A 24,482-nucleotide genomic window follows, 5' to 3' on the forward strand; every position below is an offset into this window, starting at 1 on the left:
GAGAACAAAAGAATAGAATATTATTTAAATGGAGAACACTGCAGAGAACTTCAATACAAAAGCACTTGAGGATATTTGTGCACCAAACACAGAAAGCTAGCGCACAGGTAATCAGGAACGATATTGGAATGTTGGCCCTTAATTTAAGAGGTTGGAGTATGAGAGTCCTTCTGCAACATACTAAGTACTGGAGAGACCATATCTGAAGTACTATGAGGAAATTTGGTCCTTATTTAAGGAAAGATATTTCATTGGAGGCATTTCAGAGAAGGTTCACTGGGATGATCTCTGGTATGGAGTGATTGTTTATGAACAAAGGCTAAACAGATCCAACTTTATTGGAGTTTAGATGAATTAGAGGTTATCTCATTCAGGCATACAAGATCCTTAAGGATTGGCACCGCATCCACTCCCTCAACGCTGATGCTCACAAGTTGCATTGTGTACTATCTACAAGATGCACTACAGAAATTCACCAAAGATCCTTAGACAATATCTTCCAAACCCATGACCACTTTCAACTAGAAAGACAAAGGCAGCAGATACATGGGAATACCAGCACCTTAAAATTTCCTTCCAAGTCACTCACCATCTTGACTTGAAAATTTATCATCGTTCCTTCATGTTGCTGGGTGAAAATCCTGACATTCGCTCCCTAAGGGAATTGTGGGTCAACATACAGCACATGGATTGCAGCAGTTCAAGAAGGCAGCTCCACCAACACCTTATCAAGGGTAACTAGGGACAGGCCACATCTCATGAATAAATATTTTAAAAGTGCTGAAACGAAATTTCCCCTCATGGGTGAGTCTCAGACCAGACGGCACAGCATCAGAAAAAAAGGACCACTAATTTAAGACTGAGAATCGGAAGAATTTCATCTCTGAGAATTGAATGTCTTTGGAACTCGTTGTCACAGTGCGCTGTAAGGGCAGAGTCCTTGTGTAAATTTAAGGCTGAGATAGATTCTTGTTCCACAGGGGAATCAAGGGAAAGGGCAGGAAAGTGGACATGAGGAATGTTGGATCAGCCATGATCCTGTTGAATGGCAGAACAGGTTCGAAGGGCTGAAAAGCATACTGCTGTTCTTATTTTTTACAGACGTACAAATATTACATTTCTTACCAGCCCACTCCTGGATATTGGCCAGATCTTACTACACATGGACGTAGGCTATTTCAGTGCCTGTGAAATAATGAGCAGTGTTGAACATTGTGCGGTCATCAGCAAACATCCTCACTTCTGACCTTATGGAGGAAAAATCACTGATGAAGCAGCCAAGATTGTTGACCATGGAAAATGCTCGATAGAACTCATGCAGTGATGCCCCAGCACTGAAATGATATCCCTTCAGAAACCAAAAGTACTTTCCTTTTGCTAGTTGTTACTCCAACCATAAAATAGAACTATCGAACCCCTACAGTGCAGAAAGAGGCCATTTGGCCTAGTTAGCACATTTTCCCCGTGTCTGCGTGGGTTTCCTCCGGATGCTCCGGTTTCCTACCACAGTCCAAAGATGTGCAAGTCAGGTGAATTGGCCAGTGCTAAATTACCCATATTAATAGGTGCATTAGTCAGAGGGGAAATGGGTCTGGGTGGACTGTTTGGGCCGAAGGGCCTGTTTAAACACTGTAGGGAATCTAATCTAATCAAATCTGCATCAACCCTCTGAAGAGCATCCCGCCCAGAACAACTCCACGCCCTATCCCCATAATCGCACATTTCCCTTGGCTAATCTACTTAGCCTACATATCCCTGGACACTACCGAGCAATTTATTTTGGCCAGTCTACCTAACCTGCACATCTTTGTACTGTGGGAGGAAACCTGAACATCTGGTGGAAACCCACACAGACACAGGGAGAACATGCAAACTTCACATAAATAGTCACCCAAGGCAGTAATCAAATCTGGATCCCTGGTGTTGTGAGGCAGCCATGCCAACCGCTAGCCAGTGTGCCATCCCAATTGTAGAGCTTTTGTCCTAATTCCCATTGACTAATTTTGTTCGGGCTCCTTGATGCTAACTCAGTCAAATGCAATTTTGATGTCAAGAGCAGTCACTCACCTCATAGCTGGAGGTTGATTCCTTTGTCCATGTTAGGATCAAGACTGATGAGGTCAGCAACTCTGTGCCCCTGGCAGAACCCAAACTGAGTGTCAGTAAGCAGTTTCCTGCTGAACAAGAAACTCCATCACTTCATAGATTGAGTGTAACTTGATACAGCTTAATTGGGCAGGTTAGAATTCTTTTGTCTTTTGTGCACATGGTATATCTGGGCAATTCCTTTCCCGTAACTGCAGAGATCTCAGTGGTGTTGCAAAGGACATGACTAGTTTTGGAGCACAAGTCTTCAGTACTATTTCCAGAATGTCATTATGGCCCATAGCCTTTGCAGTGTAGTATCACATGGAGTAAATTGAGTTGATGAAAGAGTGATCTGTGATACGAGGAAACTCAAGAGGAGGTAAAGGTGGATCATCCACTTAGCACTTCTGGCTGAATATAGCTGCAAAAGCTTCAGCTTTATCTTTCGCACTCAGGTACGGTGCTTCATCTTTGTTGAAGATGGGGGATCTAAAAGGATTGAGTTTAAAAACAGGGAGGTTATGTTGCAGCTGTACAGGTTGTTAGTGAGCCCAAACCTGGAGTACTGGTTGCAGTTTAGGTCTCCTTACTTGAGAAAGGATATAATGACAATAGTGGGGGTACGGAGGAGGTTCAAGAGGTTGAAGGGGTTGGCTTATTAGGAGAGACTGAGTAGAGTGGGATTATATTCATTGGAATTTAGAAGAATGAGTGGGGGGATCTTCTAGAAACATATAAAATAATGAAGGGAATAGATAAGATAGAAGTCGAGAGGATGTTTCTGCTGGCGGGTGAAACTAAAACAAGAGGGCATAGCCTCAAAATTAGGGGCAGCAGATTTAGGATGGAACTGAGAAGGAACTTTCACCCAGACAGTTGTGACTCTGTGGCATTCCCTGCCTCATGACGTAATTGAGGCTTCCTCAGTAAATGTTTTTAAAGCTAAGATTTTTTGAACAGTAAAGGAATTAAGCGTTATGGTGAGAGGGCGGGTAAGTGGAACTGAGGCCACGATTAGCCATGATCTGATTGAATTGCGGAACGGGCTAGAAGGGCCAAATGGACTACTCCTGCTCCCATTTCTTATGTTCTTATGATATTTGTTGAGCTTCTTTCTCCTGCTAGTTGTTTATCTGATCACCATGATTCATGATTGGTTGCAGCCGGGCTGCACATCTTAAATTTGATCAGGGATCACTTAGCCCTGTTTAGCATGCAGGTAGTTCTGTTTTGTAACTTCATCAAGTTGATACCTTATTTTTAGGTATTCATGCTTGGTGTTGCTCCTACCATGCCTCCTGCACTCTTCTTTATATCAGGGTTGGTTCTCTAGCTTGATGGTAGAATGGGGAATATACCAAACTTTGGAGTTCCAGATTATGGTTGAATGCAGTCCTGCTGCAGATGCCCGCGGAGCCTCGTGGATATCCGTTTTTGAGTTACTAGATCTATTTGATGTCTGTCCTTTGTAGCATGGTGATAGTGCCACGCAACTGAATGGAAGGTATCTTGATGTGAAGTCAGAACTTCACTGGTCACTGCTACCAATGCTATCAAAGACAGATGCATCTGTGAGTGGTAAAATGAAGAAGATTAAGATAAGTTGGCTTTTCTGTCTTATTGGTTCTCTCAGCATTTCCCATAGACACACACTAACAGCCATGTCCTTTAGGACTAGGCCAGCTCAATCAGTTGTGATGCTGCAAGCCACTGTTTGTGATAGATGTTCAAGCCCCCACCCAGACTATATTCTGTGCCCTTCCCAACCTTGATGCATTCTCCAAGTGGTGTACACAATAGCGGTATACTGATCTATAAGCCAATCAGCACAACAGTATCCTGGTCCCTCTAGTCCAGTAACATATTGCCTCCTTTCTGAAATATACATGAAAATTGTTCCAATATTCTGCTGCTTACAATATTGAATTTTTCCAAACACATAATGGCCACTTACAGTTTTGTACATGAGAGGAGTGCATCCAAGTCATGATATTAACCATTTTGGTCTGGTATTTTAAAAAATATTTATTTAATCCTTTCCTTCAATATATGAACGCTGCTTCAGTTAGGCCCCATTTTGAACAGATCTGCAGCCATGTTAAAAGTTGCAACATCTAATTTTTGGCTCTTACTTTTCACCATGTTAATTAATTAAAAACTACTTCTATCCAGTGGTTAGCACAAAACCAAGATCAATATACTGATAAATACATTGCTGAGATAACTATGTGAAATTGTAAGCATTCATGATTTCGCAGTTGGCTTAAAGAAGTAGACCTAAATCATTTTATTTTCCTGCATTGGGCAGTTTCAAAAATAAGGATGTAAGCCAGGTTAAGACCTTGGCATGTATCAAGCTCCTTTCAGCACAAACCTTTGTCTAAAATTACTATCCTATTTTTGTGCTTTTTTTTTGGCTTAGTCAAATTTAACACTGTACTGCTGAGCTTCCTAGAATTTAATTAAATTTAATGGCCTATTGCTCAAATTTTAGTTAACTGGAAATTCTTTATTTAAGAAGAAACTTTATGCAGGTGTGCTTTGAACATGCATTTACTTTTAATTGCTCACCATAAAATTAGATATTCAAAAATTAGTCCAACAGCATTTTTAGGTTCCCTGACTATCCCATAAAAACGATTGTCTGCAGCACTACGTTTTGAAATTCAATTTAATAAATTTAAGTGCACAAAATCAATATTGGTAGGTGATGGCTTGGCAACTGTCCAGCAGTCTCTGAAATGCATACAGTTTCACAGAGATTTTTGGAAAAGCATATCAATTTTGAAATACCTTAAAAATCCTTAAATGGAAAGCATTCAGACAGATCTAAGGGCTGTTTCTGTACAACTGAACTGTTTTCTCCATTGAAGCGAATGGGGAAAGTCAAACAAGAACCAACATCAATTTCGATTGTAGTGTGCATAAGTTGAAATATCTTGCCAACATTGACTATTCAGGTTCTTGGCCAACATTTTGGAAGTGGGTTATGATCCAAGATGCACTATCTTAGATGTGTAAGTGTTTGCTTAAAGATTATAGAGATGTACAGTACAGAAACAGACCCTTCGGTCCAACTCATCCATGCCAACCAGATATCCTAAGCTAATCTAGTGCCATTTGTCAGCACTTGGCCCATATCCCTGTAAACTCTGGCAGCTCATTCCATACATGCACCACCCTTTGCGTGAAAAACTTGCCCTATAAGTCCTTTTAAATTTTTTGCCTCTCACCCTAAACCTATGCCCTTCAGTTCTGGACTCCACAACCCTAGGGACAACACCTTGTTGATTTATCCTATCCATGCCCCTCATGATTTTATAAACCTCTATGAAGTCACCCCTCAGCCTCCGACACTCCAAGGCAAACAGCCCCAACCTATTCAGCCTCTCCCTATAGATCAAACCCTCCAACCCTGGCAACATCCTTGTAAATCTTTTCTGAACCCTTGATTGTTTCATAACATTTTTCCGATAGGAAGGAGACCAGAATTGCATGCAGTATTCCAAAAGTGGACTAATCAGTGTCCTGTATAGCCGCAACATGACTTCCCAACTCATACACTCGATGCTCTGACCAAATGCCCCCTTCAATATCCTATGTACCTGAGACTCCATTTTCAAGAAACTATGAACCTGCACCCGAAGATCTCTTTGTTCAGCAACACTCCCCAGATCCTTACCATTAAGTGTTTAAGTCCTGCCCTGATTTGCCTTTCCAAAATGCAACACCTCACATTTATCTAAATTAAACTCCATCTGCCACTCCTTAGCCCATTGGCCCATCTGATCAAGATCCTGTTGTACTCTGAGGTAGCGATGTAGGGCAAGAGAAAGAAATTGGAGAGCCGAGCAAAATAAAGAATAACTATTAATTACCATTATCCATTTCTTGCGATGTATAGGGATCAACACAAATCTTTTCTAAAATTGTGTTGAAGTTTTGTGCTCAAGTACTAATTTCCAAACTATTCGCAAGTTTTTAAGGCCATAAGACAATAGAAAATAGACAATAGGTGCAGGAGTAGGCCATTCTGCCCTTCGAGCCTGCACCACCATTCATTATGATCATGGCTGATCATCCTCAATCAGTATCCTGTTCCTGCCTTATCTCCATAACCCTTGATTCCACTATCCTTGAGAGCTCTATCCAACTTTTTCTTAAACGAATCCAGAGACTGGGCCTCCACTGCCATCTGGGGCAGAACATTCCACACTACCACCACTCTCTGGGTGAAGAAGTTTCTCCTCATCTCTGTCCTAAATGGCCTACTCCTTATTTTTAAGCTGTGTCCTCTGGTTCAGGACTCACCCATCAGCGGAAACATGTTTCCTGTCTCCAGAGTGTCCAATCCTGTAATAATCTTATACGTCTCAATCAGATCCCCTCTCAGTCTTCTAAACTCAAGGGTATACAAGCCCAGTCACTCCAATCTTTCAACATAAGATAGTCCCGCCATTCCAGGAATTGACCTCGTGAACTTACGCTGCACTCTCTCAATAGCCAGAATGTCTTTCCTCAAATTTGGAGACCAGAACTGCACACAGTGTTCCAGGTGCGGTCTCACCAGGGCCCTGTACAGCTGCCGAAGAACCTCTTTGCTTCTATACTCTATCCCTCTTGTTATGAAGGCCAGCATGCTATTAGCTTTCTTCACTACCTTCTGTACCTGCATGCTTGCCTTCATTGATTGCTGTACAAGAACACCCAGATCTCTTTGTACTGCCCCTTTACCTAACTTGACTCCATTTAGGTAGTAATCTGCCTTCCTGTTCTTGCCACCAAAATAGATAACCATACATTTATCCACATTAAACTGCATCTGCCATGCATCTGACCACTCACCTAACCTGTCCAGGTCACCCTGTAGTCTCCTAACATCCTCCTCACATTTCACCCTGCCACCCAGCTTTGTATCATCAGCAAATTTGCTAATGTTACTATTAATACCATCTTCTGTATCATTAATATATATTGTAAAAAGCTGCGGTCCCAGCACTGATCGCTGCGGTACCCCACTGGTCACCGCCTGCCATTCCGAAAGGGAATTGTTTATCACTTCTTTGTTTCCCGTCAGCCAACCAACTTTCAATCCAAGTCAGTACTTTGCCCCCAATACCATGCGCTCTAATTTTGCTCACTAACCTCCTATGTGGGACTTTATCAAAGGCTTTCTGAAAGTCCAGGTACACTACATCCACTGGATCTCCCTTGTCCATCTTCAGAGTTACATCCTCAAAAAAGTCCAGAAGATTCGTCAAGCATGATTTCCCCTTCATAAATCCATAGGCGCAGAAATTATGCCATTTGGTCCATTGAGTGTTCTGCCATTCAATCATGGCTGATAAGTTTCTCACTCCATTCTCCCACCTCCTCCCCATAGTCTTTGATCCCCTTAACATCAAGCTCCCATCTATCTCTGTCTTAAATATACTCAATGACCTCGCCTCCACAGCCTTCTGTGGCAATAAATTCTAAAGATTCACCAATCTCTGGCTAAAGAGGTTTTCCCTCATTTCTGTTCTTCCCTTTACTCTAAGGCTGTGCCCATGGGCCCTAGTCTCTCCTGCTAACAGAAACATCTTCCCAATGTCCGCTGTATCCAAGCCTTTCAATATTCTGAGAGTTTCCATTAGATCCCCCTCATCCTTCTGAACTCCATGATTATACACCCAGAGACCTCAAACGTGCCTCATGTGTTAAGCTTTTCATTCCTGGGATTATTATCCAGGATTCTCTTAAGGTTAACTTGCAGGTTGAGTCAGTAGTTTGGAAGGCAAATATAATGTCATTTATTATGGACCTGCTCCAAGCTCAGTGTGTCCTTCCTGTGATATGGGGCCCTGAATTTCTCTCAATATTCTAAATGTGGTCTGACCAGAATCTTATAAAGCCTCAGAAGTACATGCCTGCTTTTATATTCTAGATCTCTTGAAATAAATGCCATTGTTGTATTTGCCTTCCAAACTACTGACTCAAAACTTGCAAGTTAACCTGAAGAGAATCCTGGACTCAGACTCCCAAGTTTTGCACCTCAAACTCCTGAATTTTCTCCCCATTTAGAAAACAGTCTATGCCTGTAGTATTCCTACCAAAGTGTAAGACCTCACACTTTATCATGTATTACATCTGCCACTTCTTTGCCCATTCTCATAATCTGTCTAAATCCTTCTGCATACTCCCTACCTCCTTAATGCTACCTTACCCTCCACTTATCTGTGCATCTTATGAAACTTAGCGAGAATGCCCTCGGGTCTTTCATCTAGATCATTAATGTATAGAGTGAAAAGTTGTGGTCCCAATGCTGACCCTTGCAGAACACCACTAATCATTGGCTGCCATCCTGAGAAGGACCCTTTTATCCCCATTGTCTGCTTTCTGCCAGACATTCAATCTTCTATCCATGCTGTACCTTGCCTCTAACACCTTATCCTACACAGCAGTTCCCGCGCTCATCTTGTCAAAGAACTTCAGGAAGTCCAAGTAGATAATATCAGTTGGTCTCCTTTATCTAACCTGCTCGTTACCTTATCAAAGAATGCTAACAGATTTGTCAGGCATGACCTCCCTTGATGAAACCGTGCTGCCTTTGTCGTAATTTATCATGCACTTCCAAGTATTCTGATCTCATCCTTCACTATGGATTCCAAAATCTTGCCAAGACCGAGGTCACACCTGTAATTTCCCATCTTTTGCCTTACTCACTTCTTAAAGGGGGGTGGGTGGAGGATTGCATTCAGGATATTCCTGTCCTCTGGGATCCTTCCTGACTCCAGTGATTCCTGAAAGATTACCACTAACACTTCCACTGTCTCTTCAGCAATCTCCTTCAGAACTCTGGGGTGTACACCATCTGGTTCAGGTGGTTTATCCACCTTCAAACCTTTCAGTTTTTCTAGCACCTTCTCCTTGGTAATAGCCAACATACTCACCTCTGCCCCCAACTCTCTCAAATTTTTCAGATGTTACTCATGTCTTCCACTGGCTTTGGAATGTGGTCAATAATTATAAGAACCCAAATGACAGGTGATAGAGAGTCTGGCAAACATCATGAGATGATGGGAGGACCTAAGGTGAACTATGAAGTTATCTATCATTGATCATGTGTTCACAGAGAATGTGGCAAGCAATACTGTCAGTGTTGTAATTAACCATTTTAACACGATATATAGTGGTGCCTCGGAATCCGATTTTAATTCGTTCCAGGAGATTGTTCGGATTGTGAAAAGTTCAGATTCCGAAACTATTTACCCCATAAGAAATAATGGAACGTGCATTAATCCATTTCTGGACCCAAAAAAAACATTTTCATGACACTTTTAACTGCAAATACACATGGTTAAGGTAAAATAAGATGAGTAAATGACCTAAATATCAAGTAATAATAATAAAAGCAAGAAATAAATGTACTAACATGAAAATAACTTCATTTACCTTAGTGAGGAGTGCTAATGGTGAATGCACTTATTTGCTTCACTGCTCTTCTTGGGTGCCATGGTGAATGCACAAGGGTGATAATTAGAAAAAACAGCACAAATCAAGATGAAAATACAAGGTAAACTAATGATGGACACACAAGAGATGCTTTCATGACTAGTTCCCGGGACGAACTGAACAAACAATGTGCGACCTGAACGGTACGTGGTGTTCGGTTTCTGAAAATGTGTTCTCATTTTAGGGCAAAATTTTCTCAAAATAATTGTTCAGATTCCAATTTGTTCAAACAGTAGAGCGTTCGGATTCCGGGGTCACCACTGTATATATAAATATCCTGTACTTTACTGGGAAAGGTAGCGTGCCACTGACCTCCAATCTCTGCTGTAATTAAGGGCAACTGGACCTCCACATAAAAGCCAGATTTGGAGTGGTCTCTGGCCCCTCCCACACGTGTGGGGAAACAGCTCCAAATAGAGATCAATTTGTGCAAATTTAGTAATGCAATTCATATCCCTTACTGATCTGAGTACAGAAGATAAGGAAGGATGTTCATTTCTACCAATTATTACAATATTTGTAATATCAGCTCTAATATAATGTTACGTATAAAGTTATACGATGTTAAATCTAGTATGATTTTTTGACCAAGCTAACAATTTATGGAACAATTTCACTCTTACCTGATTTGCGAAGTGGCGATTATTTCTTCTCTCGAGCCATAGTGACCCCGTTTCAAAATTGTTCCTGTCCCCTCTTGCTACGTTATTTGTGTCTCGGTACTCTGATGAGGTTATCTTGTTTAGACCTTTTTGTTGCTCTAATCTTCTTGCTGATAGAGAAAAATAGTTCTTCAAGGCTGTCTCTGCATCCCAGGCTAATTGCCTTCTGAATTTTAATTTCCCAATATCTAATAAATTTAAACTTCTTTTTTGTACGAATATGTGTCTAATTAGTTATTTTAAAAACCTCAGCACAGGTAGGTCAAGCTTTCCCTGGCTATTTCATATAAAAATCAGAAATTTCAAATCAGATTGTTTTCATCAGCTAAAATTTCCTTCGATTGTCTAGCAATTTTATTATATTCGACCATGGGCAATTAATACAGTTTTTCACTTTTGGCGCTCGGCCCAAGCGTTAATTAGATTAGATTCCCTACAGTGTGGAAACAGACCCTTCGGCCCAACAAGTCCACACCGACCCTCCAAAGAGTAACCCACCCAGACCCATTTCCTTAACCTATATTTATCCCTGCTAATGTACCTAACACTATGGGCAATTTAGTACGGCCAATTCACCTGATCTGCACATCTTTGGTTTGTGAGAGGAAACCGGAGCACCTGGAGGAAACCCATGCAGACACGGGGAGAATGTGCAAACTCCATACTGACGATCACCCGGAGGCGGGAATCGCTTGAGGCAGCAGTGCTAACCACTGAGCCACCCTGCTGCCCCACTTAAGCTGGACTATATCTTACTGACCTCGGCAATAATACCTATTTTCCTGACTCTTTGCTGCCTATTTCACCACCTTTTTTTAAATTGTTCATTGTCATATCCAATTAACCTTTATTGATTAACCCTTGATGATATGTTTTGAAGATATCATTGTTGAACCTACCAGTACATCCACCCCTTAATCAAGATCTCTCATAAGCACGTACATGTTTATCGATCACAAGCTGATTTATACATACTTAGGTTTAACTAGCGACAGATTGTGCATGGAATTAAAAGATTCTCTAGCTCTTCCTTTACTCTTAAATCTTGTGGATATTACTTCAGTATATTCCCTTTTTGTCTTCGATTGCAATTTTAGCTTTTTCTCACCCATACCAAAAGTCAGTTCCTCTATGAATTATGTGTCAGTGTTTTATCATTTAAATATTTTTTTGTGCTCTTCCAGGCCACACTAATCACTTCCTCAAGTAGATGTACATGTCTGAGGCCATGCTTCAGTGCATTTTCACCATGCATTCCTGCAAGTTAAGATGTAACAATCATCACTGCATCAGTTTCCCAAGATCATGCCCCACACTCTTGACCTTCAGGTGATCTTTTTGAAAGGTCAAATGTGGCTGGAAGGTGCCTATGTATCCTTCTCACCTGATCCAGTGTTCCAAGTGGTGGCTAAAATTGTTACGGTAATTCTCTGTGATACCAATTCAATTTTCACAAAGAACTTCTTTAGCTTCACTGGAGGAAAGGAACTTGTTGATTTTTTTCTCTCACTGTACCCTCGGGTCCTACTCCTTTGTCCACAATTTCTGGCTCATAGGTAACTCCAACTTTCTTTTGGTACACAGACATAAAATAGTGGAGGAAACGCTGCTGACAATATTCGCAAGGTCTTGCAAGATAACAGTCTCTGCTGCTGTCTGTTCACAGATTTTTATCAGCCATATTTTGAATTCTTTCCTGTATCAGAAGCTCATTTCACCATCACTTTCAACAACAATATCCAATTTTTCCACACTCAATCTTGGGTTTACCAACAGTCATTCTCGTTCTGGGTACAGTGCTTTCCTTAATATTAATTCCTGGGCAGGTTTACCGCTTCCACTAAATCTTTAGCCTGGACGAGGTGATATACCCTCACAGAGCCCAGGCCATCATATAATCATGGGCTATGCTAGAAGTTTACCTGCTATCTATGTATATGGTAATTCTCTCAACCCTGGCTAACTTCAGTGTACTTGTCAGTGCTATTAATACTGCTGCTTGACCTGAATATATTCCAAGGATTTGCTCTCCTACTTTCAAGTCTCCTTCAATACCTACTACAGCCCATGCAGTGTAGAGCGGTCCCTCATAATATTTTCTCGATCCATCTATAAATAACTCCATTACTCCATCTCCTTACAACAGTTCCTTAGCAATCCCACCACTCAATAAGATCATAAGACATAGGAGCAGAAATTAGACCATTCAGCTGATTGAGTCTGCTCCACCACTCAATTATGGCTGATAAGTTTCTCAACCCTATTCTCCCACTTTCTCTCTGTAACCCTTGGTACTCAAGAACCTGTCTATCTCAGACTTAAATGTACTCAATGACCTTGTCTTCACAGCCTTCTGTGGCAGTGAATTCCATAGATTTACCACTCTCTGGCTGAAGATGTTTCTCCTTATCTCCGTTCTAAAAAGTCTTCCTTTTACTCTAAGGCTGTGCCCTCTGGTCCTAGTCTCTCCTGCCAATGGAAACATCTTGCCAACATTTACTCTGTCCAGGCCATTCAGTAATCTATAAGTTTCAATTAGTTCCCCCCTCCACCTCCTAAGTTCCAAGTATAAACCCAGAGTCCTCAAATGTTCCTCATACATTAAGCTTTTCATTCCTGGGACCATTCTCATGAACCTCCTCTGAACATGCTCCAGGGCTAGTATATCCTTCCTGAGATATGGGGCCCAAAACTGCACACAATACTCCAAATATGGTCTGACCAGGGCCTCATAGAACCTCAGAAGTATATCCTTGCTTTTATATTCAAGTCCTCTCAAAATAGATGCCATCATTGCACCTGCCTTCCTAACTACTGACTCAACTTGCAAGTTTAACTTGAAAGAATCCTGGACTAGAACTCCCAAGTCTCTTTACACTTTAGACATCTGAATTTTCTCCCCATCTAGAAAATGGTTCATGTCTCTATTCTTCCTACCAAAGTGCATGACCTCTCACTGTCCTGCGGTGTACTCCATCTGTCACTTCTTTGCTCGCTCTCCTAACCTGTCCAATCCTTCTGCAGCCTCCCTGCTTCGTTGATGCTCCCTGTCCCTCTCCCTATCTTTATCTCATCTGCAAACTTAGCCAGAATGCCTTCAGTTCCTTCATCTAGATTGTTAATGTATAAAGTAAGAAGTTGTAGTCCCAACACTGAGCCTTGCAGAATATCACTTGTCACCGGCTGCCATCCTGAGAAGGACCCTTTTATTCTCACTTTCTGCTTTATTCCAGACAACCAAGTTTCTATCCATGCTAATACCTTGCTTCTGACACCATGGGCCCTTATCTTATTCAGTAGCCTCCTGTGTGGCTCCTTGTCCAAGGCCTTCTTGAAGTCCAGGTAGATAAAATCCATTTGCGCTCCTTGGTCTAACCTGCTCGTTATTTCCTCAAAGAATCTCCCAAAGAATTCTCTCCATCAGCTTCACTCAAGCACACTGTTCCTCTCCTCTTGATGTTTGTGTGATGATCTGCTCAAATTGTTTTTATTTGTACTTTCGTTCTGTTAATCTGTTTCCATAACTTGTTCTGAAATTCACTATATTCTATCATACCCTCTGAATATTATAAATTCAGATCTATGATTCTTAATTTGGTTTGTTACCTTCCTGTTATCCATCCACAGATCACCTTCCTTAATAACAGTAAAATAACATCATACATGGACTTAAAATTCTACAGTTCTCTTTTACCTTTATCTGTCTTGAGGTTACTTAGTTTTCCAATCTCGAAGTCCTTGATTGTTTTAAATCTAAATTCTGCTTGCTCCTTGCAATTCCACTCTTTATCCCAATTGTTTTACAGTCATTTTCTCTAGGGAGTAGGTGTTATTGTCTCGTAAATAAAGATGTTTTCTCACTTTACTGGACACATTAACCATTTCATGCCATACTATTTCTCAAATAGGTGCACATGATTGAAACTCATTTTTCAATGCATTTTCGCTTTCATAGAACCAATTTATTTTGGACTCGTCTCAGAATATCTGAAAAGCCATGCATTATCTAAATGTCATGCCACATATTTTTGATTCTCATGATTTTCTCAAAAGATCTGTGGAGTTTTACTTATCTCTCCACATATGGACCCAGTGCCTCAGGTTAATGGCTCGATCATCAAATTCAGTTCTCTTAAAGGGAAAGACAAGGACACAAACATCATCAAGTGAACGTTATCAGTTTAATGCTCTCATCTGAACTTTTCTTTCACTAGAATGCATGTTAACCTCAATTGCTGTGACAACCATTATTCTAATTTTGTTTGGCTTCTTCTGTCACCACCTTCGTCACTTGCTCTCTTCAAATTTTGCTATTCAACGAGTCACCATCCTATTTCATTCCTGAGCTCTGAAAAGATCTGCATTCCAATGAAACATATTGTGTGATGCTATATCACTGCTAAATGGGATAGACTTGGAACAGATCTAACAACTCAAGACTGAACATCTACGAGTAGGTTAGGCAATCAACAGCAGCAGATTGCAGTCCAACCTAAGCTGCAGCCTCATGGCCTGGCATATCCCCTACTGTACAATTAACAAGAGCCAGCGGGTCAACCCTTGTTCATTGAAGAATGCAAGAAATCATGCCAGGACGTATCTAAGTATGAGGTGTCCAGCAAAATAAGACTATTTGTGAGCCAAGCAGCAAGTGATAGAGCTAAGCAATCCTACAACCAACTGATCAGATCTAACTCTGTAGTCCTGCCACATCCAGCTGTGAATGGTGGACAATTAAACAACTCATTGGAGGAGGCAGCACCATAAATATCCCCATCCCCAGTGATGTGGAAGCACAGTCCATCAGTGCAAAAGATATAGCTGGAGCATTTACAACAGTCTTTTACAACAAGTGGATGATCTATCTTGGCCTCCTCCAGAGATCCCCAGTGTCATACAGGCCAATCTCTCAGCCACTTCAACTCACTCCATGTGATATCAAGAAACAGCTGAAGGCGCTCCCAAGCAATTGACAATTACTAGGTGTAACACCGATATTCAAGAAATTAGGAAGAGAGAAAACAGGAAACAACATACAAATTGACTTGACATAAAATCTCTGAACAATATTGGAATAGGTATTATTAAGGACATGTTAACAATGGACTTTGCTCAGGACTTCTATACCAGGGCAGTAATGTTTGACAGGTTGACTAGAGCTTTTTGAGAGGGCTTTACTTCTTGGGTAGATAAAGGAGAGTCTGCTGAATGTGTTGATTTGGTTTTCCAAAACACATTTGATAATTAGCCACAAAAGCATGTGAGCAGGAATAGGAGTGAGGAAACTAATGATAATGTTATTAAATCAATTAAAACTCTTGATGTATCCTGTAGTTTCATATGCAAAGATTTCCATAAAAAGATTATACCTGAGAGTTGGCTTTTCAAATGGGTAGGCTGTAACCTCTTGAATCTAATTTAAAATTTAATCTGTTACTCTTCAGGTCGCCCTCACACATCTTTCTCTCTCCACACCTCCTCCCCCCCATGTGAAACTCCCTGTGTGTCTATAACACTTGGTGTATCTCCCTAGACTGCACAAGTCCCCTAAAATTACCAACCTATAAAACTGATGTTTCTGTCTGCATGTACTATCTATTTTTGAGCTGGAGATTGTGCATATTTCATCAATGATAGCAGTGGGTAAATTTAATTCCAATTTATGTTCAATCATTTATTTCAGGTATTTGATTGCCATGAGCAAAGTTTTAGTTAATGATTACATTAGATTAGATTCCCTACAGTGTGGAAACAGGCTCTTCGACTCAACAAGTCCACACTGACCCTCCGAAGAGTAACCTACCCATGACCCATTCCCCTACTAATGCACCTATCACTATGAGCAATTTAGCATGACCTATTCACCTGACCTGCACATCTTTGGATTGTGGGAGGAAACCGGAGCACCCGGAGGAAACCAACACAGACGCGGGGAGAATGTGCAAACTCCACACAGTCAGTCGCCCGAGGCTGGATGTTTTTTGATACAACCCTTGAATAACTTAGTATGAGAAAAATATTCATAAGGCCTGTTAAAACGTAAGAACCAGTAAAAAGCAAAAATGACACCAAGGTACCGTTGTGCTCCTCAATAAAACTTTTTGTTTCCAAACTTACTTTAATATTTATGAATTATGTTAGACTTCAATAATTTAACTTAAACCTTGTAATAGTATTTGACAGTAATGCTGGTCCAAACATTGTTTACTTTCCCTACTCTAACCTCGGGAAAGGTATTAAAATTGTGACCATTTTCTGCAGAACCATATTTAAAGTTGAATTGCATTCTAGGTTCCCTCATTTACTCGTTAGCAGCATTAAGTACCAAAGGTCAATGAGTTACATGATTTTCTGTCACTATTTTTACAGGTGTTAACCCCATTTAAGTTAAACTGGTTAATGTTGCAAACAGAAATGTATAGAAATAATGTGAGTTAATTTACTATTTTAGGTCACTGCCTCTTCAATCACTCAGGAAAATTATACAGTATTGTGAGTACATGCCTGTCTGATCAATTATTGGCTTTCCAGCAGATTACTTTAATCTTCCCTCCAAATCAGAAATGTTCCCATTTGAAATAACATCTCTCGTAGAATCTGATACTTTAAAAGTCAAGTATAAGAAGACAGCCAATGATGTTAGGCAGCCATAAATCAAGGCCTGAAGATCCTTCAAAATGTATGTCCTTGAAATTATTCCAGCTGCTGTTCTATAAAAGTGTGTGCAGGTGTGGGAAGTGACTTTATTCTGTCTTTTTTTTTTCCTGGCAGCACAGGGCACCATGTGGGCAGTGATGGATGGCCACTTTCAGTAATTGTATCACGTGGTTTGAACTCAAGTTCTGCTGCACCAGTGTCTTGAATTGCAGTAATGTCTGATTTTTACTTCAGCAGATCTTAAAGATTTACAGCAGAACACATTTTATACATATAAAATCACCATCCCATGCGGAGACCTATTTTATATGATATGATTGGTTTAATGGCTTGATTTTAATGACCTTCTCAGTATTTTAATCTTGCCCTGTCTCTGCAATCCATCATACACTGTTGCACAGTAACGTAGAAAAGTGCAGCACAAAAGCAGGCACTTCGGCCCACCTTGTCTGCACCAACCATAATGCCATTCTAAATTAATCACATCTCCAGTGACTTCTTCACCCATGTTTCTAAAACTAATCCAAGATGTTTCTAATTTGGCCTTATTACTTATGGTATTGTTCGCTTACTTACACAGTGACATTTATCCCAATGCTTCTGTTGACATCACAGGCGTCACACTTACAAGTATAAATTCAAATTCCCAATTTAATTCCTTACATGAATGGATTATTTACAGTTGTGAATTATTAAAAATAAATACCACTGCAATTAAGTTTTCTTCAAAATCTGAATATTGTGTGGGTATGAGAATGCAGCTGCACAGTCAACTGAATACCATAGCAAATTAGATTTTTCGTGTTCTGTCACTTATATAAAATACAATCATCGATTATTCATTCATTCAGTATTCAGAACTTAGTGATCTTTCATGCCTTTGAATGAACAGCAGCAGCTCAAGTCACCAGTGAGATATTGTCATTCTTTCAGTCATTTTAAAGAGAACTCCTTTTATTAATGAAGTTAGTTTGGTCTCCTTGGATCCTTTCTGCCAAGTTTGTTTTTAATGAGGTTTTATGCTCATTCATGGGAAGGCTGCCAGACTTGGGGAGCTAGATAGTTTATGTTCATGCAAGTCTCAAGAAAATCATGGTAGATTTGTAGATTTTGCTGTCTCAATTTTTCCCATGAGTTCGTTTGTGCCTTACAAGTCAATATCAACCAAGTAGAGGCAACGTCCCTGCTTAAATTGGTTTCTCTTTTGAGTTAATAATGATGAAAAGTTGCTGAAACAAATCGAGGTCTATATTATCAGTTCTGTGCTGCTTTTCTGTCTGTCAATCAATCAGATACCTTGTCACTGGTCAAATATTCTGCTCTAAAATTGAACGAAAACGTTAGACGTAAGCTTCCACTGTGAAAAGTGGTGGTTGAGTGACTGAGGAAATCTGTGTTAAAGGAGCCAAAGCACTGATGGGCTGATTTGTTATTATTCCCCAAGCTGTTTAGTAGAGGCATAGTAGAATTAAGTTTGTTATCTGTTTCTAATATGTTTAAGGACTCGGAAGCATTGCAATACCTGTTTAATGTGTTTTATGAATCAGATGAGTGAGATAATAAACAGTCGTTTTGTATATAATACATATGAAATCTTATGCTATATTGTACACATCATGTCCCACCATTCATGATTCCCTACAGTTTCAATGAACTGTTCAATATGAATACTTTGGCTGCTACATATACAGTAACCATTTTCAAAAAGCGCACTTATATTACAGTAAAGATGCAATACTTGAGGAAAGGATGGAATAGAGTGGCTCAAATTTATGGCTGCTCATAGCAGTTCTGTCAGAGAGTGCATTTCTATAGCAATGTGAGTCCAAACAAGCATGATATCTGAGCCTTAATTTTGGTTATACTGTTTGTAGAGCAAAATTATGTCCATCAAATTGGATATGTGAGAAAGGACAAATGAATTAGGAGGAATATACAGGGCAAAAAATTTAAAATTCTGAATCCGGAGCTCAATCGAGACCAAATTCCTCTGCAAGTTGGCTCATTTAAATGCATTTTTAAATTTTATTTCATGCACATTAGGTTTCCTCAGGCTTGAGAATCCCAGCAGGTAGAATAATGCAGGAGGAACCAAATCCCTGAGGAAAATATATTTACAGTATTGCTTTCAAGTCTGTTGGAGGAGGGGGGGTGGTGTTTCCTGACCATCCAAAAATCTGACTTCTGTATACCCAGCAATTACACTCCACAGTGTCCAATTCCACCCTCTTTGTTATCTCGTGCTTTGTTAGCCAACAGATACTCAGTCTTTTGATCTGTCATATGTTTGGTTTAGAAACCTATTGAGAAAATGTAAGACGTTTTGCAGTTGTTCGCTAAAAACAAACTCTGTATTTCGGGGCCTTTGTCCAAAAATCCAGTCCACTGCCTTGGAGTTTACTTTTGAATGCATTTGTCCTTGTTGAACAGTTTTGTGGTCCAATTATATTTTATTTGACTTTTATTTTAAGCTCCTAGAGTTTTGACTTTTTCTCATTAGCAGTAGTTCTGATGCAAATTGATATGTTTTCATACATTGTCTTCCACAAATAGTGCCATTCCATTCCCTGATTTGGATTCACCACTTATTTCAATCTGTTTCATTTGGCACGTGTTAAATTTATCATTGGATTTTTTTAAACCCTGGTGATACATTTATTATTGTCAAATTGAACTTTGTATTGGTTCCTCAAGACCGTGTGCTTTGTCATTCTGGGAGATGTAATGAAATCACAGTCACCATTTTGATTTAGGCTCTTAGCACAAACGCAAACAGGCGAAAGTGAGGACTACAGATGCTGCAGGTTAGAATCGAGGGTATGCTGCTGAAAAAGCACAGCAGGTCAAACAGCATCTGAGGAACAGGAAAATCAATGTTTCGGGCATAAGCCCTTCATCAGGAATTCTTGATGAAGGGCTCAAGCCCAAAACGTTGATTTTCCTGCTCCTCAGATGCTGCCTGACCTGTTGTCCAACAATTGATTCCAAAACATCTATTCTTTTCCACAACTAATAACTGGAGATGTAACCATAGCACCTCCAAGGTGCCCTCCACACTGTCCCACTCATTCCCATCTTTCCCCAGAGGCTTTGTTTCTCCATTAGCGTAGAAGTAAAATCGTCAAAAAACGCACAAAATAAGGAATCTTTGGAAATCTCCGCTCTAGTGGTATTCCCCCAGGAATCACGGTATCTGGAGAGTCGGTAAGAAAATGGAGTTAAAACTCAAAATCAGATTTAAAGGTGCAGAATGTTTCGCAGGCCATTAGTGATCTCTTGGCCCATACTTTTTTTTACAAAATTCAAAGATGATATAAAAGCAAATTGCTATTATTCATCTTGAGGAGCCAGGTCTTATGGTTGGGAAAATTGTCTGTAAGATTGTTAAATTTCTCTCCATTTATTACCAGACTTCTGGAAGACTTTATTTACCTACATGCTAATTGTTTTCCTTTGAGAGACTGAGTTAGCAAACAGGACTTGAGAATATTAATATTTTTAGAGGTGTATCCGGTTGAACTTCAAATTAATTCAATTAATTATTTCCTGTTTAAATAGACTTCTCAGACCTAAAGCCCATTTTCTTCCAAAATTGTATTGTTCTGATTTATCGTAGCTCTGACTCCATTTCAGCACCATCAGCTTTTTGTTTGAAATCTGTTTTTCTACACCATCCACCCTCAACTTTGAACAGATTGAGTTGATGGATTTATTTGTCACAAAGCTAAAGGTCAGCGTTTGTGTTAGCTTTTTCTCACTCTTACTAGTGTATCCGCCTCCTTTATCTCTGGATCCATTTCTTTTTATATTTGTAAAAAATATGATATTTTTAAATGTAGTCACTGTATAACAGTAATGCAGTTCATAAGGCAATAAGATGGAAAATTAGAACTACATTAAGCAGAATATTGGGTTAGTAATTCATGTTTTACAAGAATGTGTGTTGCCATAATGGTTAACACATATAGTATATGACTGTTCTGATCCTAGCTGATGTTATTACTGGCAAATCAGATCCCACACCTAAAGCTGCTTAATAAAATCAAATTTTGTTTTAAATTTACTGAGGTGTTTATCACCAAAACGCAAGCACAGAATGCTACATATCCAGTTTTAAGAATGAAAGGATTTGTTACCCAAAGTAAAAGATAAAATAGAATAAAACAGTCATAGATTAGAATAAATGTTACATAAAGTACAATTTGATATTTCAAAACACAGTAAAATTGCAATCCCATCTGTCCTAATACTATCACTTTATAGTACTCAATTACCAGCGAGCATTTGTGTCTCTGTCATACTTATAGGTTTAACTTATCCATTTCTTTCAATCACCAATCTTGAGAATTTGGTAGCTTTTTTCTCGATTAGTCTCACACCTAAGCTTAAAATTTCTCTGCTTCCAGTAATTCTTCAGGATTCTAACTAAATGTTTCTGGTCTGCTGTTTTCAATTAATGTCCTCACACTGAGGTAACCTATTTCCTAAATTTTCTGAACCCAATTCTGTCCTCGAGGGAAAACTGTTTTATATGTCTAACTTCAATCTGGATTTCTGCAACTTGACAAATGAAAGCTCCTTCTAAACAGCAAGTAAGCTGATGTTCCTTAATGTTTACTTGGCCCACTTGTTAATACTCTTCCAATGAAAGCAAATTCTCATCATTGCCCAGAGACTTCTCCATCATTACTGTTTTTTTAAAAATAAAACATCACTGAAGTTAATGGTTAAACTTTTTGTACACACAGTCCGAAACTTTAATGCCATTAATCCTAAATCCAACCTCTAAAATAAATTAGATTAAAGTACATGTTAATCTCTCACCTTAAACCACCAGCTATTCATTAGATTATTTCCACTATATTTGAATAAATATTAAGATGGGTATTTTTAGTCTTTCTCATTGTTTGTGAGGCGATGGTTGCTGCTGCGTACAAACTGACTGACTGTTTTTCCTACGTTATAACTGAGTGAACTTTAGACAAAATAGTGCATCCTTTAAATAGATGTCCAAAGGGTGGAAAAGCTATTATATAAGTTATTTCATAAATCAAACATGCTGTACAGTAGACTCACCACTAACATTTTGAGGAAGGGGTAGCCCATTCAACGTGCCAAGCTCATTCGTCCATCATTTTCATCCCATCCCAGCATTTAATATTAAATGAAAATTATACAGTTTATTAGATTTGTACCTCAAGGCCCCCTACCTGGTTGAGGGACTTGACACGTGGAAAAGAGACCTACTGAAAGACATCTTGTGCCTCTCAAAGCCAATCTCAAAGATGCAAAACCTTCCCAGCATTACTTACAAATCTTCTGGACCATTGTGTTATTGAGGATCCTGTCATTTAAACAGCAGAAAACACCTCCTCTAAGAGCTACTAACTACAAAAACTATCCACCTCTGAGAGACCTCAAACAGTAAGAGTTTTACCCATGGAGTCTTGATTCCAAGGGATGCTCCAGTGCTGGCTCACTGCTGCCTAATTGGTTCATGATTTGGAGGACCTTCCTGAAAAGAGAGAGCACCAATCTCCCTATCTCTCTAGCTATCAAGAGAGACCCCTGACACCATGACAAGATCCTGCCCATTGTTTTAATTTAACACTGCCAGGAATCTGATTATGATGTTTTCCAAGTATTATTTGAATTCAAACAGAGAAGTTACTTGAATCATACAGAAACGTATATTGCAGGTTGAAGCGTGTACTGAATTTTTTTTTCCATTATGGCACTTAGAGATTTTGCATATTTAAGTATTCTTCATTTGTGTTATAATGGTACATGATTTGCAGGGAAAGTGCATTTGAATCATGAAATGAATGTGGTATTTAATCTGAAACATAACTGTCTCTGCATCCTTCATTTTTTTAAACCTGTTTTCCAGAATATGCAGAAAATATTGGCGATGGGAAGAATGATGAGTTTAAAGAAAGTGAACAGAAAAGAATCTTGGCTCTACTTGAAAATTTTTAAGAACACAATATTGTTAGTCTGTAAATATTAAATATGTCTTGTGAGATACTATAGCGAGCTTACAGTCTGAGGTAGACCTACAAAACCTTCCCTGAATTTTATTAGACTGGGAACACAGCAGTGATGTTGATTTTAATCAACTGAGCAACAAGTTTGAATAATTTGCTTCCCTCACAGTAAAGAACGACAATGCTGATGAAGCACCACAATAATCAGTTAAAAATTGCCACTCCTACAACAGACATCTTCACACATTCTAATAAAAAACTATTGTGTAATGATTTCCTTTCAAAACCAAACCTATTTTTTCTAAGCTTTAACCAATATTGCATTATGCAGAACACAACACACAATCTGTGGCAACAGCCATTGATACTTTGTACTGAAATTGGTGCACTATTCAACTAAAGTGTCTGACTTGCATTTTTTCTGAAGACAATGTGTTTGTTTTGATATAAATATACCTGTTACAAACTGTTCACCTCAAATATATGTAAAATTGAACCATATTATGAAGCTTGCAGTTCCACTTGGTGTTTCATGTGTGAATACAAATGTTGCTTTCCATCTTGTATACCAGATGAACTTATTGTAATAACATTTTGCTCTGCTGATCAGAAGTTGAGGTGTATGTATGTCTTAACCTATGGTTTGAATGACATTTCCCTGAAATTTTACATTTTCTAACCAGAAATAAAATCAGGGAAAAAATGGACAAACATGTCAGAAACTGAAAAGAGAAAATTTCTAGTGAAGGATCCCCACCCAAAATCTGTTCGCCTTTTCTTTTGTCTGTTTACAAATGCTGATTAATTACAGAGATAATTTTGTCATTTTCAATTTTCTTTGAATTTTCATCATTCAGTGTTTATCTGTATCACCAGTATCATTTGTGATTATCTATAAAATTCAGTCACTAAATAGCTAACTTCACTGGGCACCAGTAGAAAGACAAGTCAACATCACTTCTTTAGCAGTGAACTAAGGTATAGAGAAAATTGGTCTCCACAGACAAACATATTTGTTTATTTTTAAATGAATGAGTTGTTTATTTCCTTTCTGGACGAATGTAGGTTTCTACATTAACTGCAAACTAAATCCTCTATCTTCCACGTGTTCAATTTATTGCTTACAATAAGTTTTGAGTAATTGTTAACCTTAATGAAACTTTAGAGGGACCCTGTTTTAATTGTGACAAATATCGAAATGCATTTCCACTGCAGTTTAATTCATGATGGAACTTCCTTTAAGACAAAAGTTTGTAAACCTGCATTTCTATAAATAAAGTATTTAAAACTCTAGCCATCGGTATCTTTTTTTAATGTGCTGAGACAGTTCACAATAGATGTGAAGATTTGAATTTGTCCGTTTAATAGAAGTGCAGGATTGTTGACCATTCTAAAGTACTCAGATATTCTGCAAAGTACATACACATATTGTGGTATTACTAAACTAGGGATGGTGTTTAGATCTAGCTAAGGTGTCTGTTAAGAATCAAACAATTGAGAACTAGCAAAATAGAATGGACAAATAAACAGGACATACCTTAGAGTCAGGGAGAAATGAGACCTGCAGATACTGGAGAATCAAGAGTCAAAAAGT

The 24,482-nt window shown here is 39.2% G+C and overlaps 1 protein-coding gene across 1 annotated transcript in view; it reads left to right on the forward strand.

Annotated features, from left to right (window-relative positions):
- Positions 1-23,592, forward strand: part of ctnnbl1 (catenin, beta like 1) — a 192,568-nt gene extending 168,976 nt beyond the window's left edge. Inside the window, exon 16 of the mRNA XM_043710185.1 lies at positions 22,792-23,592. Within this exon, the coding sequence (XP_043566120.1) occupies positions 22,792-22,880 (89 nt within the window). The 3' untranslated portion in view covers positions 22,881-23,592. The remainder of the gene's footprint in view (positions 1-22,791) is intronic.
- The last annotated feature ends 890 nt before the right edge of the window (positions 23,593-24,482 follow it).

The sequence above is a fragment of the Chiloscyllium plagiosum genome, chromosome 20 (genome assembly GCF_004010195.1).
Source record: "Chiloscyllium plagiosum isolate BGI_BamShark_2017 chromosome 20, ASM401019v2, whole genome shotgun sequence".
In the NCBI taxonomy this organism is placed as follows: domain Eukaryota; kingdom Metazoa; phylum Chordata; class Chondrichthyes; order Orectolobiformes; family Hemiscylliidae; genus Chiloscyllium; species Chiloscyllium plagiosum.